Raw genomic sequence first — 13,232 nt, forward strand, 5'->3', positions numbered from 1 at the left:
CAGCAGGCCAGGCAGCATCGGAGGAGCAGGAACGTTGACGTTTCGGGCCGGGGTCCCTTTTTCAGAAATGGCCCCATTTCTGAAGAAGGGTCCCGACCCGAAACGTCAACGTTCCTGCTCCTCCGATGCTGCCTGGCCTGCTGTTTTCCTCCAGCTCCACACGGTGTTATCTCGGACTCCAGCATCGGCAGTTCTTACTATCTCTGACAATAGTAGCAAGGCCTCTTTTGTCACGTTCTCCAGTTCCTCTGCAATACATTTGTTTTCCTAATTAGGATTTTAAGAACTTAAAGGGATTGGTTTCAGCCTAGACCCAAGAGACGGCATTATAACCTGTAAGTGAGCTATTTGATCCCTGCGCAAATATTAATGGATTTACAGCTGCTGAAACCACACATGTAAAATTACAACAGTAATTGTAGACAGCATTTGATGCATGACAGCTTCTTGGCTGGAAATTAGACAAACAGTAATGCTTTGAGAATCTAGGTTTTTACTCCTCACAGTGTCTGGGGATGCCCTGCTAGGAACCTGCAATATGTTTTCTTAAGGAGCAGCTGTGGCATGACAGTTGGCCTGAAAGGGTCAATAGGTATAGTTTCACCTTGTCATATATATGTGTATGTGACAGACCTTGGGAGGAGTCAGCCAGTTCCTCATCTGTTAGCTTTCACTCTGCAGTGAACAACCAAGTAATTTAGGTTAGACTGGTGGGGGCTTTTATAGTGCAGTGGTAGTGTCCCTACCTCTAAGCCATGTCAGCCCAGGTTCAAGTCCCTCAGGCTCCAGAACGGTGTAATAATATCTCTGAAAATACGTAGGTTAGCCGATTATCCCTCAAAAGACACGGCTTCTATTAGTGTGATGTGACCAATGGATGTGTTCTTTACTACGCAATAAACCCTTGTTGTTTCTTAAGTAGGAGTCCCTTCTGCTGACTCTGATCTGTGGCTCATTCTTCACAATGAGCAATATTAAATCCTTAGACCAGCACAAGCAAGAGGGATTGCTCGTAACATATCTATGCAATAAAGACACATCATCCTTTGTTGCAAGGCACAGGTATCTCCTACTGCTGCAGACATCTCCTGCTTTCAGGGCAATGCGGAGGTACAGCAATTCCTCGACAATCATACAAATTTCGCTTGCCTCTTTTCTACCGAGAGGAAAAGCAGAGACCCATTCTACAGAAAACCCCAATCTGGAGGGCAGAAAGGGAACAATAGGGAGAATAACAGACGAGTATTTGCAATTGCCTCCAGCTCCGTAGCATGAATAGAACGCCATTGTGTCTCCACTCGTCCTCTTAATCTCCATCACTTTTTTATCCAAGGCAGGCTGTAAATGTGTTGGAGGTGGCTCAGGGAAGATTTATGAGACTAATACCTGGAATGTGTGGGTTTGCTTATGATGAAAGGTTGGTCAAACTAGGTTTGTATTAGCAGGGGTTTAGAGGAGTAAGAGATGGCCTGACCAAAACATTTGAGATCCATGAAGGGAGGATGTGGAGAGGATGTTTGTTCTTATGCCAGAATCGACCAAAGAGGTCACTGTTGTAAAGTAAAGGGTCACCTATTCAAGGCAGAGATGGAGAGAGTTTTTTGAGTCTTTGAACATTTTTAAGGTTGAGGTAGATGGATTGTGATTAGTATGTGGGAAAAAGGTTGTTGGGAGTGGGCGAGATGGTGGAATAGTCAGATCAGCCACGATCTTACTAATCGGCAGAGCAGCTCGAAGGGTTAGAAGCCCTACTCCTGCTCGTAATGTCTCCACAGATCTGTCTGTGTATTCGTTCATTACCGTTGTAATATTCCGTTGGGTTATGAAGTTATTTCACTTATTAGAAATGTTTTTGGGAATGGAGATAATTCTGCTAATCTGTCACCTCTTTTTGTTCCATCATTCAATGTTGCACTCTCTCTTTGCGCAGGCGGTGTTCATTGTTCTGAATGGATGCATCTCCATCCTCTGTGGCCCACCTCAGCTCAGTTACACCAGAACGATTGCCCAGCCCAGGGCTCATCCCCTCTCAGTCTCGGCTATTGCCAACAGACCCACGTTCCAAGGGAAGAACTCATATTTTAATAACATCTTTCTTCATCTCAGATGTTTCACAGCCGATGGAATACTTCTGAAGAATTGCCGGTGTTGTGACGTGGGCAAAAGCAGCAGTCAACTTGCACACAGCAAGATCCCACAAATGGCAGTGGCAATAATGAACAGGTCATATTCTTGACCATAGCACAGAACATTTTTTTTCCTCCTCTTCAAATGGTGCTCTGGGTCTCAGATAAATGGCTTATCTAAAGACGGCACCCAAGATGATCAGAGGATTAGATAGAGTGGACAGTGGGAGCCTTTTTCCTCGGATGGTGATGGCTAGCACGAGGGGACATAGCTTTAAATTGAAGGGTGATAGATATAGGACAGATGTCAGAGGTAGGTTCTTTACTCAGAGAGTAGTAAGGGCGTGGAATGCCCTGCCTGCAAAAATAGTAGACTCGCCCACTTTAAGGGCATTTAAATGGTCATTGGATAAACATATGGATGATAATGGAATAGTTTAGGTTAGATGGGCTTCAGATTGGTTTCACAGGTCGGCGCAACATCGAGGGCCGAAGGGTCTGTACTGCGCTGTAATGCTCTATGTTCTATGATTTTATCTTAATAAAGTCTCAGTTCTGTACTGGACAATCAACCTACACAATGTGCTCGGATCTCTGGAACACGGCTGAAGCTCACAGCGTCTGGCTTCGGGATGAGTGTGTGACCCATGTCCAATGGTTGACATACAGCAAGCACCTGTCCAGAGATGCTTCTACCCTCAATTGACCAGGTGCACATCTAGGTTCCTCAATCATCGCAATGGGAAACACAGCAAACTCACAATGTATGTCACAGCTTTTGGTGGGATTATACTTCGTTTATAATGGCTGACAGATTTGCCTGTCCAACAGGAATCACTCCTCTTCAAAGTTAATTATCGCCCCTGGAGCACTTTGCAATGTTATTGAAAGGTGTATGAAGGAGGTATGTAAATACAAGGCTTTGTACTTCTCATACAAAGGATCAACCTTTCATTCACGGTAGCAGCACATTGGCAGGGCTGGTTCTGTCAGACAATGGAAAGATTTGGTATCCATGGCAGAGGAGGTGTTGTCTCTGTGAAAGGTTACACCCAGAGATAAACAAAGTAAAACAAATACCTTCCTTCAAAGCCATGGGTAAAAATGTTCACACCCATTAAAAATAGCATGGATTAGATGCTGATGATAACATTTATTGCACTAGCTAATCACTTATATACACTGCAGCCAGTCAGAGCACAAAGACCTTCCTCGTAACATGTTACTGTATTTATTTGGTGTCAACCGTAACTCAGTTACTAGCACTCTTCATCCAAAGGTAGAAAGAGCAGTATTGGAGTCCCTGAACAAGGCTGTGCATAAAAATCAGGAACTGACAGTCCAGTGCAACACCGTCAGAGGGTCCTGTTTCTTCAAGTGAGACATTAAAACTACATGTCATCGAAGCACTCTGGTAAATGTAAAAGATTCCATGGCAATATTTCACAAGAAGAGCAGCGTGGTTCTCCCTGGTGATTTGGTCAATATTTATCCACATTCAACATCGCAAATTGGTCATAAATGTTGCTGGTTTGAGAGATTTTACTGTTGGTTCCTGCCTTTCCTGTATGACAACAATGGCTAAACTTCAAGACTGCCGCATTGCCTGTAAAGTACTTTGGGAAATCCTGAGGTCATAAAAAGGTGCTACACGGATGCAAGTTCTTTCCTTCTTCATTGGGATCAACTTTCTTATTGCTAAATCTGTCACACCCATCCTCTGGAAGCTAAGAGTTGCTGAATTGTCATCTGACTGCATTAGCCCTGTTGTTTTATTATTTAGAGATAGTAGGAACTGCAGATGCTGGAGAATCCGAGACAACAAGGTGCTGGGCTGGATGAACACAGCAGGCCAAGCAGCATCATAGGAGCAGAGAGGCTGACGTTTCGGGCCTAGACCCTTCATCAGAAAAGGGGGAGGGGAAGGGGGGTTTTGAAATAAATAGGGAGAGAGTGGGTGCAGTGGGAGAGAGATCTCCCCCTTTTCTGATGAAGGGTCTAGGCCCGAAACGTCAGCCTCTCTGCTCCTATGATGCTGCTTGGCCTGCTGTGTTCATCCAGCCCTGCACCTTGTTGTCTCTGTTTTATTATTTGTTTTTTTGTAAAGAGCGAGGAACTAATTATAATGTGAGTATATATCCTAAGGTGCTGCATTAACTGCTGCAGTAGTCATGAGCCAAAAACAATACATTAGTTTAGCCACATAGAGAGTTGCAAAAATACGATTTATGAAGTTTCAGCATTCTGAGTCTGAAACAGTTATTCCTAATGTATAGGAACCAGACAACATAACACCTAACAAGTCTACATCCAATGTCAATAGAAACTCAATCCAACACTCTCATTGTCTGGAACCCAACCCCCCTGCAACATCACTGAATACAACACCCATTAAGTGATCAGAATAGGAACTGGGGAAGAACCTGTTTTTGTTCGATTCTGAGCCCCAATGGAAAAGATTGCATATTGGATAGGTTTTGAATTCCAACAAAGTGGACAATCCAGCCTATGAACAGTACATACCAGTCTGACCGGTACATTCATTTCCAAATATTACTGCTTTCTATTCCCCTCGGTGAAACTTTCGATTCAAGGTGGGGCGGGGGGGAGGTGGTGGGTGCGCGGACATATTCTCGAGGTCCTGAAGAAGCTAGGCAGTGGGCATTGTATGATCAACATCTTCACAGAAGTCTAGATGAACTCCATTTGATTGGAACCCCTGGAGCATAACATATATTCTCCAAGTTTACAGTTTCCTGGGAAGGAACAATGTCTTCTATATGTTTGCGCTATGTCTACATTTTCCAAACAGCTGGAGTCAAGGCTGCTCTCTTACCCAAAATCTTGCTGATGCTGGAGTTGTGCATGTCTGGGTACGTCTGAAGAATCTTCCTTCGCTCATCCTTGGCCCATACCATGAATGCATTCATTGGTCGCTTGATGTGCTCATGGTTGTTGCCGCCTCTCGCCTCGTAGCCTTTTGACCCTGACAGAGTCAGGTTTCCTAATGCAAACAAATACATTAGTGAATGAATCAGAATACCAGAGGACTTTTATTATTGTGACAGGGTGATAAAAACAATACATTTTTTCAGGTGGAAACATTAAGATGATGTACAAATCAAGATGGTATAAAAAACGGCCATTTTACTGCACATTCATTGCCTGGAGGCAAATTAAAATGGCAACCTACTGTACCTCAGTGATTCCTATTGGGAGAAATGTTAATGTGTTACACACCTTCCGAGTCATTGCAGCTGTTAAAATCTTCATTCCCACTTGCTGCTTTCCCATCATCTCCCTGTTTCACGAGAGGTGACTCTGTAACTCTCAAATCCTGAAAAAGCAGGACATTTTCAGTGGCTAAAGTTAACAACTTGAGGAATAGTCAACCGTGACAGCATATTACAACAGGAAGACAGTGATGCATGCATGGACGAAGCAAAGAGAAACCATCAATGGAGCCACAATTACACAGCAGAACCCCTTCAGGCAAAAACATTGCTCCGTCCATAATATGTTTAAGGTTAGGAAGAGGACACGCAACTTACAATTAACTTGACGTCTCATGATTTTAACCATTTATTTTGTTAACAAAAAAATCTTTACATTAGAAAATACTTGTGTAAATTTAAACCCTATATTCTCACAGGAAATCCATTGAGTTTTTTTTGTATTTCTGTTTTTTAAATTTAAGGAATATTGGCTTGGCTGACAAGACCAGTATTTGTTGACCATCCCTATTGGCCGTTAACTGAATGACTCACTAAAGCTATTTCAGAGGGTTATTAAGAGTCACCACTTTGTCTGGAGTCACATGGAGGTCAGACCAGTTAAAATTGGTAGGTTTCCTTCCTTAAAAGTGAATTAGCGAACCAGATAGGGTTTTTACAACAATCGATGATTGTTTAATCAGGAACAAAGACAGAAGTTTCTGGAAATGCTCAGCAGGTCTGGCAGCATCTGTGAAGAAAAAGATCAGAGTTAATGTTTCGGGTCTGGTGAACCGAGGAAGGGTCATTGGACTCAAAACTTTAACTCTGATTTCTCTTCACAGATGCTGCCAGACCTGGTCAGCTTTTCCAGAAACTTCTGTCTTTGATTCTGATTTACAGCATCCACAGTTCTTTTGGTTTTTATTCGATGATTGATTAACGGCCACCATCACTGAATCTAGCTTTAAATGCAACGTTCTTATGAATAAAGTTTAAATTCCACCAATCTCTCTGGTGCGATTTAAACCCTGTATCCTCATAGCATTAGAGATAGTAGGAACTGCAGATGCTGGAGAATCCGAGACAACAAGGTGCAGGGCTGGATGAACACAGCAGGCCAAGCAGCATCATAGGAGCAGAGCATTAGCCTGGGTCTCGAATCCAGCAGCAGTACCGCTGTGCTTGCATCCTATAATTCAAGGAACAGGTCCGTGTCTAGGGGAGACTGCTGGTTTTCATTCTGATACTTATATTGCTGATAAGGACTTTTCTTTAAATTTTCCTGTATTTTTGATTATGGACTGAAATGGGAAAGAACTGTTTTAAAGCCAAGGGTTACTGCATATTTTTGTAAGTAAGTAACCTGGAACTCACTGAAAGCACTGTTTACACAGCTGCTGGTTCCAACAGGAATAGGAGAAGGTGCAGACGAGCTGGAGCCAAGGAGGTGTACAAATGGATGGTTGGCTGACAACAAGTAGCTGATTGATCTGGGAGCTACAGACAAGTTATTGAGCCAAAAGGCCTGCTGCCTGCCAACAACAATGTGATTGGCTCGCAGCATGGGTGTGCGAACAAGACAGGGACAAGCCGTTAAAGATTTTCATCAGCTCAGGGGCTCTGTCTGTTCTTTGCAGTAAAAGCCAGCTCTATGCCCAAAGAAAACCAGTTTATTTTCCCTTCAGCAGTTGTATAAGCAATAGGAATCATTTGTAAGTGTAAAGCCGACACCCTGTGCCTTGGGAAACCAGAAAAAGCATTTGGAGAAGGAAAATTGAAAAGCAATGCTCAGATACCGTGGCGTAAGTCATTATACAGGGACCGCTGGGTGCTTTCCCAGTTTTATTTTCCTCTGCCTGACTTTAACTGCTCAACCTTTGGCAGTCACCTCTTCAGCTCCCTGGGCCCGAAGTCTCTCAGCCTCTCTTTCTTGCTCATCTCTACTAATACACGCTTTAAAAATACTGGGTGGAATTTACTGCTCTGCCCCACAGTTACGAGTTTGATGGTAATGGAGGGCGGGCTGGAGGGTGTAGGGTCGGGACCTTGCTACCCAGCTTGCCTTGGACCATTGACTCTTGTAAGTGAACCTTGCTCAACTCCTGATCAAGTAAGACTCAGATGGCCTTGTCACCCCATTGCCAATTGAAGAATGTAAATTAACACATCTGGAATTTTAAACTAGTCTTGGTAATGGTAACCATGGCAGTAATGTTATCATCTCGTGACCAATGCCCATTAGACAAGAACAAGAGATTTCCTTCCCTGGTCTTGTCTACATGTAACTCCAGACTCACAGCAAAATGGCTGACTCTTTACCGTACTCTGAAATGGCCCCAGGAAGACACTCAGTTCAAGGGTTAGTAGGGTTGGGCACCAAACGCTGATGTTGATAGCAACACACAATACATTCCATCAGAGAATGAACAAACACCAATTTTGGTCTCCCTGCTATGGGAAAGATGTTGTTAAATTTGAAAGGGTACGGAAAAGATTTACAAAGATGTTGCAGGGACTGGAGGGTGTGAGTTATAGGGTGAGGCTGAATAGGCTGGGGCTATTTTCCTGGGAGCATCAGAAGCTGAGGGGTGACCTTCTAGAGATTTATAAATCCATGAGGGTCACAGATCGGATGAACAGCCAAGGTCTTCTTCCCAGGATAGGGGAGTATAAAACTATACAGCATAGTTTAATGTGAAAGGGGAAAGATTTAAAAGGGACCTAAGGGGCAGCGTTTTCATGCAGACAGTGATGTGTGTATGGAATGAAAGGGCAGAGGAAGTGGTGGAGGCTGGTACAGTTATAACATTTACAAGGCATCTGGATGGGTACACGAATAGTTGCGGTTTAGAGAGATATGGGCCAAATTCTGGCAAATGGGACTAGATTACCTTAGGGTACCCGGTTGGCATGGATGAGTTTTTCGGAAAGATCTGTTTCTGTGCTGTACATCTCTATGACTCTATAAGTCAACGAGTTTCACTCCTTGGGTAAAGAGTTTAGCACATTGTTGATTAACGACTGAAGGCATGAGATTTGAACAATCAAACTTCACTAACACTGACCTTGTCCTTCCTGCTATTATTTACAGCTGGACCATCCACAGACCGACTCTTCCCAAGAAAGATCTGCTTTGGACTCTGCATGACCTTCCCGATGACGTCCTGCTCAATGGGATAACCTGGAGGGCACAAGACAGAGCAAACGTTGAATCAGGAGGCAATTCATGGCCAGACTTTTCATGCCATCAACATAAAAAGTAAACATTTTAGAACAGGGGAGAAATAGCCTCACTCATCAACAACAGCTTCAGAGATTGAGGTTTCTGGAAGTCAAGTGAAAGATTGGTTTCGGTCAAGGTAGGAGGGAAGGATATTCCTGGTGAAGAAATACACCAGAGTATTACTCAGCGAGACATGCAGGAAAGTGGTTACGAACAAAATCAGGTTCAGTCAGAGCACTCTCCTGCATTGTCTTCTGTGACAAAAATGAGCACTTCTGCCAATATGCCGGTGGGCTTCTTGACTCCTGTGGATCCATACCAGTTGGAAGCATGCCATCAGAAAGGGACATTGGGAAGGTTGAGAGGAATTAAGGGGAGGTGATGGCCTAGTCGTTTCGTTGTTGGACTGCTAACCCAGTGACCCAGGTAATGTTCTGGGGACCTGGATCTGAATACTGCCATGGCAGATGATAGATTTTGAATTCAACAAAAATCTGCGATTGAGTGTCTAATGATAACCACGAATCCATTGTCAATTGTCAGGAAAAACCAAGGGAAGGAATCTGCCATCCTTACCTGGTCTGGCCTACATGTGACTCCAGACCCACAGTAATGTGGTTGACTCTTAACTGCCCTCTGGGCAATTAGGGATAAACTATATAAGGGATAATAATAAATGCTGGCCTAGCCAGAGACAGCCAAATCCAGTGAACGAAAAAAAAATTGGAGTGGCAAGAGAAAGGTTGCCAAGATTTGGTAATGTACTGTTCATTTTACTGAACTAGTGGCCTGGAATTATAATACAGAGAAGGCTGTTCAAATCTCTCCATGGCTGTTTGAGAATTTGAATTAAACTTAAGTTTACGATAAAATATCTGCAAGTTAGTACTGATAAATGTGACCACAAACCCACTGGATTGTTGGAAAAGGCCAATTGTTTACCAATGCCCTTTAGAGACAGTGATGGGAACCAGCAGTCATTACCCAGTCTAGGTAGTTTGTGACTCTAGTCCCATACCAGTAGGGAGTTGACGATCAACTGATTCTCAAGACACCCAAATCACAACATTGAGCTGCATCAACATTACTACCAGTGGCTCATGAAGGCGGCCACTCAACCAGTTTCTCAATGCAAGTCAGGGAAGGAGAATAAATGCTAGCTTTGCCAGTGAAGCACACATTTCAAGAAGTAATTCCTTTTAAAGAGAGTTAAAATTGAAAATATCACAATAACTTAGAATGCCATGAAAGAACAAACACAGTTTTCATCATGATTATCAGTAAGAAAGAGTGACAAAGAAAATTTCTCATCAATTACAGAAGTAACCTTTCACAATGAGTCATTCAGCAAAAATAAGGCAAATTGCAGAATGAGCTGAGGGACCTGAAGTGGCTAAAGTCCAAGGAAGAATTGTTCAAGAATACAATCAGAGTCACAGTGTCACACAGCATGGAAACAGACTTTTCGGTCCACCTCGACCATGCTAACCGAGTTTCCCATGTTAAACTAGTCCCACTTGCCTGTGTTTGGCCCATATCCCTCTAAACCTTTCCTAGTCACGAACCTGTCCAAATGACTTTTAAATGTTGTAACTGCACCAGCACCTATCACTTCCTCTGACAGTTCATTTCAACTAGAGACTGTGTGAAAATTGCCCCTCAGGTCCCTTTTAAAATCTTTCTCTTCTCACCTTAAAATTATGCCCTCTAGTTTTGAACTCCTCCACTCTAAGGAAAAGACCTTTACTAATCTCTTTATCTATGCCCCTCATGGTTTTATAAATCTCTATAAAGGTCACCCCTCTACTTCCTACGCTCTTCACTCCCTATGTCAATCTGCTCATAAACCTCACAGTCCTCCTCCCCAAATTCTGACCCTACATCTTCCTTCTCCTGCGTGAAGATAGATGTGAAATATTCATTTCAAATTCCTTTGGTTCAATGCACACATTGCACCCTCAGGTCTTTGTGATATCAGGGTTTGAGGATCTGGAAGAATTAACAAGGAAGATTGCTTTCAGCATCACCCTGCTACGATGGCACCACATCCAGTGAGGGAACAGCCCAGGATCTTAAAAGGATAAAAACTACCATCCAGGTCTTCCTCATAGCAGCTGAAACAATGTCGATTACAGCAGGACTGTAATGAGTTGTAGTGAGTTTGCTAACATGCTCATGACAAGAGCCTCTTTTTATTGCACAGGTTTTCCTCCACCACGAGACCAAATAGGGCCTGCACTGCAGCAGTCTAAAGAAACAGCAAAGCAAAGCTACCCCATTGCTAAGCAATAGCACAAAGAGCCTCAGACAACACGGCAGTCAGTGTTAATGATTGCTTGCTTACTAGACAAAGTTTGGACAGGAGATCTTTGTCTGCCTGCTAGGGGAGCTTGCTACATCTCCAATTTATCAACAGAATAAGCAACAACATAAAGTGTTCTATCCAATTGGCTTTAAAAGGCAGGTTAAAACATAAAAATGAACAGTTACTGACCCCAGTGATTCCTCCAGAAAACTTCTTTACTTATCATTTCTATTGAAGAAAGGCAGTTGAAAAGGAGAGTTAGTACCCTATGAAACACAGAGATCTGACCTCATCCCCACCAACATATCACCACTTCAGTCAGGTACAAAGACGCAGCTACCCATTGCTAAGTGTTGGTCAATGATAGACACATCTGCCTTTAGCACGGTTGAAAGTGGCAACACAGGCTTGTGCAATGATTTGGAAACAAAGTCTATGAATGGGTTTAAAGAAATAGCTGATGTTTTTAATCATGTGCATCAGTAACTTTCTGTGGGGGGTGCCCCCTGTGCACAATGGCTAACAAACAATGATAAAGGAACAGGTTTACCCAATTAATTATAAGCATTGCATTGAGAAAATCATCTCTCCTTCTATTAGTGGCAATTTCAAAGTGCACAAAGCAATGGAATGTGGATCAATGATTGAGATCTCCTACATAGAGGATGTTCCATCTCCGATACGCCAATGCATGCTGACTGGCATGAGAAGACAAAGTTTGCAAGGCCATTTCGGGGGCTGTTAAGAGTCAACCACAGACCGGATAAGATGGCAACTATCCTTCACTAAAAGGCATGAGTGAACCAGATGGGGTTTTACAACAAGTGATAATGGTTGCCATTAGTGAAACTAGCCTTGAATTCCAGTTTTTATGGAGCTTAAATTCCATCCGATATCATGGTGGGAATTGTGTTGAGAGCTTTACCCTGGGCTGCTAGATTACTAGTCCAGTGATGGTGACACTGCGTTATCACTTCTGGTTGTGTGAAGGCTATTGTATTTCACTGGTTGGTTGTATATTTTATATGTTTCAGAGCAACACAGGCGAGATTAGTTTCTGATTGTGCAACACTTAAAGTATTTGAAATATCTGTGAACCCAAAATGCCTGTACTCGTGCTTATCTCAGCTGTAGCTTCTCATGACAGCTTCTGGGCTAGTTGTTTAGTTTAGGTGAGTCAGCACCCAGGCTTAACCAATCCAGCACAGCAAGCATAGAGCAAATACAATACAAATGAAAGACCGAACTTAGAGGTTATGTGGGAGTTCACTAGACAGCAGATGAGATAGCCAAGAATGTGAATGAATAGAAGTTGACCAGTGGTAGATTCATTAAAATGCTACAAACCTTTAGATTTTGGTTAGATAAGAAAACGCAACTTTGGAGAAATTGTAAAAGTGAGATTTTTGATGTCTCAAAGGAAATGATGATGATCAGGACAAGAAGGGTCTAGGCCCGAAACGTCAGCCTTCCTGCTCCTCGGATGCTGCTTGGCCTGCTGTGTTCATCCAGCTCTACACCTTGTTATCTTTGATCAGGACTGGGATCATTAAGGAAATGGAGATCCTGTGAATGAGGGTACGTGATCTACAAGACATTTATGACAGTGAAGCACCTCGGTATATGCAGATGTCTAATGAGGGATTTCCTATTTCAACTCTGTGCAGTTAACTGAAAATTTGTGAAGCACAACCCTTCAAGTCAAAACTTCTGAGACTGCCCTCTATAAAACTAACCTTCACTGTACTTTGCTCACATTTCTGTCCTAGTTTGATTGCAATATTCCATTAAAGTCCAATGCACAAGGAGTGGCATTTTATTTTCCATTTGTGTACGCTACAGATGTTTCACTGTAGGATTATGGTGCAGGAGGCCAATCGGCCCATTGTGCCTGTATCATCTTGTTAAAAGAGTATTATGACCAAGTGCCAATCCTCAGCTTTTCCCCCCATTCCCTTTACTATTTCTGGACTCAACATGTAGCTCAGCAACTTCAAGCCATGAACTCTGTCCTCCATTGTGTTTTCCCTGTGTCTGCCAACTTTTCTTAGTTTTGCTTTCAGCACAGCTGACCTATATTCTGTTATTAACACCTTCTCTGACTCTCTCTCTCTCTTTTCCTCCCCTCCCCCCCGCCCCTCCCCCAACAATGATTCCCCTTGCCTTTTGTTTTTAATTATCAGTGATCTCTCATCTCCCTCACCCTCTAAATCTTCCCCAGCCCCCTCTTTGTTCCTCCCCACTTTTTTCTACAGCAAAAAATAACCCCATCACTTTTCCAACTCTCCCCTCAAAAGGGTAATATTGGAACTCGAAATGTTAATTCTGTTTCTCTCTCCACAGTTGCAACCAGACCTGCTGAG

At 43.0% G+C, this 13,232-nt stretch overlaps 1 protein-coding gene across 4 annotated transcripts in view; it reads right to left on the reverse strand.

Annotated features, from left to right (window-relative positions):
• Window positions 1–13,232, reverse strand: part of LOC109929131 (SRY-box transcription factor 13) — a 169,359-nt gene that overhangs the window by 13,128 nt on the left and 142,999 nt on the right. For 3 of the 4 annotated variants that reach the window (XM_048611890.1, XM_048611891.1, XM_048611889.1), the window contains 4 exons: window positions 11,059–11,097; window positions 8,407–8,522; window positions 5,367–5,463; window positions 4,963–5,130 (listed from right to left, as the gene is read on the reverse strand). In XM_048611890.1, coding sequence (XP_048467847.1) covers window positions 4,963–5,130; window positions 5,367–5,463; window positions 8,407–8,522; window positions 11,059–11,097 — 420 coding nt within the window. The remainder of the gene's footprint in view (window positions 1–4,962; window positions 5,131–5,366; window positions 5,464–8,406; window positions 8,523–11,058; window positions 11,098–13,232) is intronic. The other variant, XM_048611892.1, reaches the window with a different exon arrangement.

Source organism: Rhincodon typus, chromosome 25 (genome assembly GCF_021869965.1).
Source record: "Rhincodon typus isolate 14 chromosome 25, sRhiTyp1.1, whole genome shotgun sequence".
Taxonomy (NCBI): Eukaryota; Metazoa; Chordata; class Chondrichthyes; order Orectolobiformes; family Rhincodontidae; genus Rhincodon; species Rhincodon typus.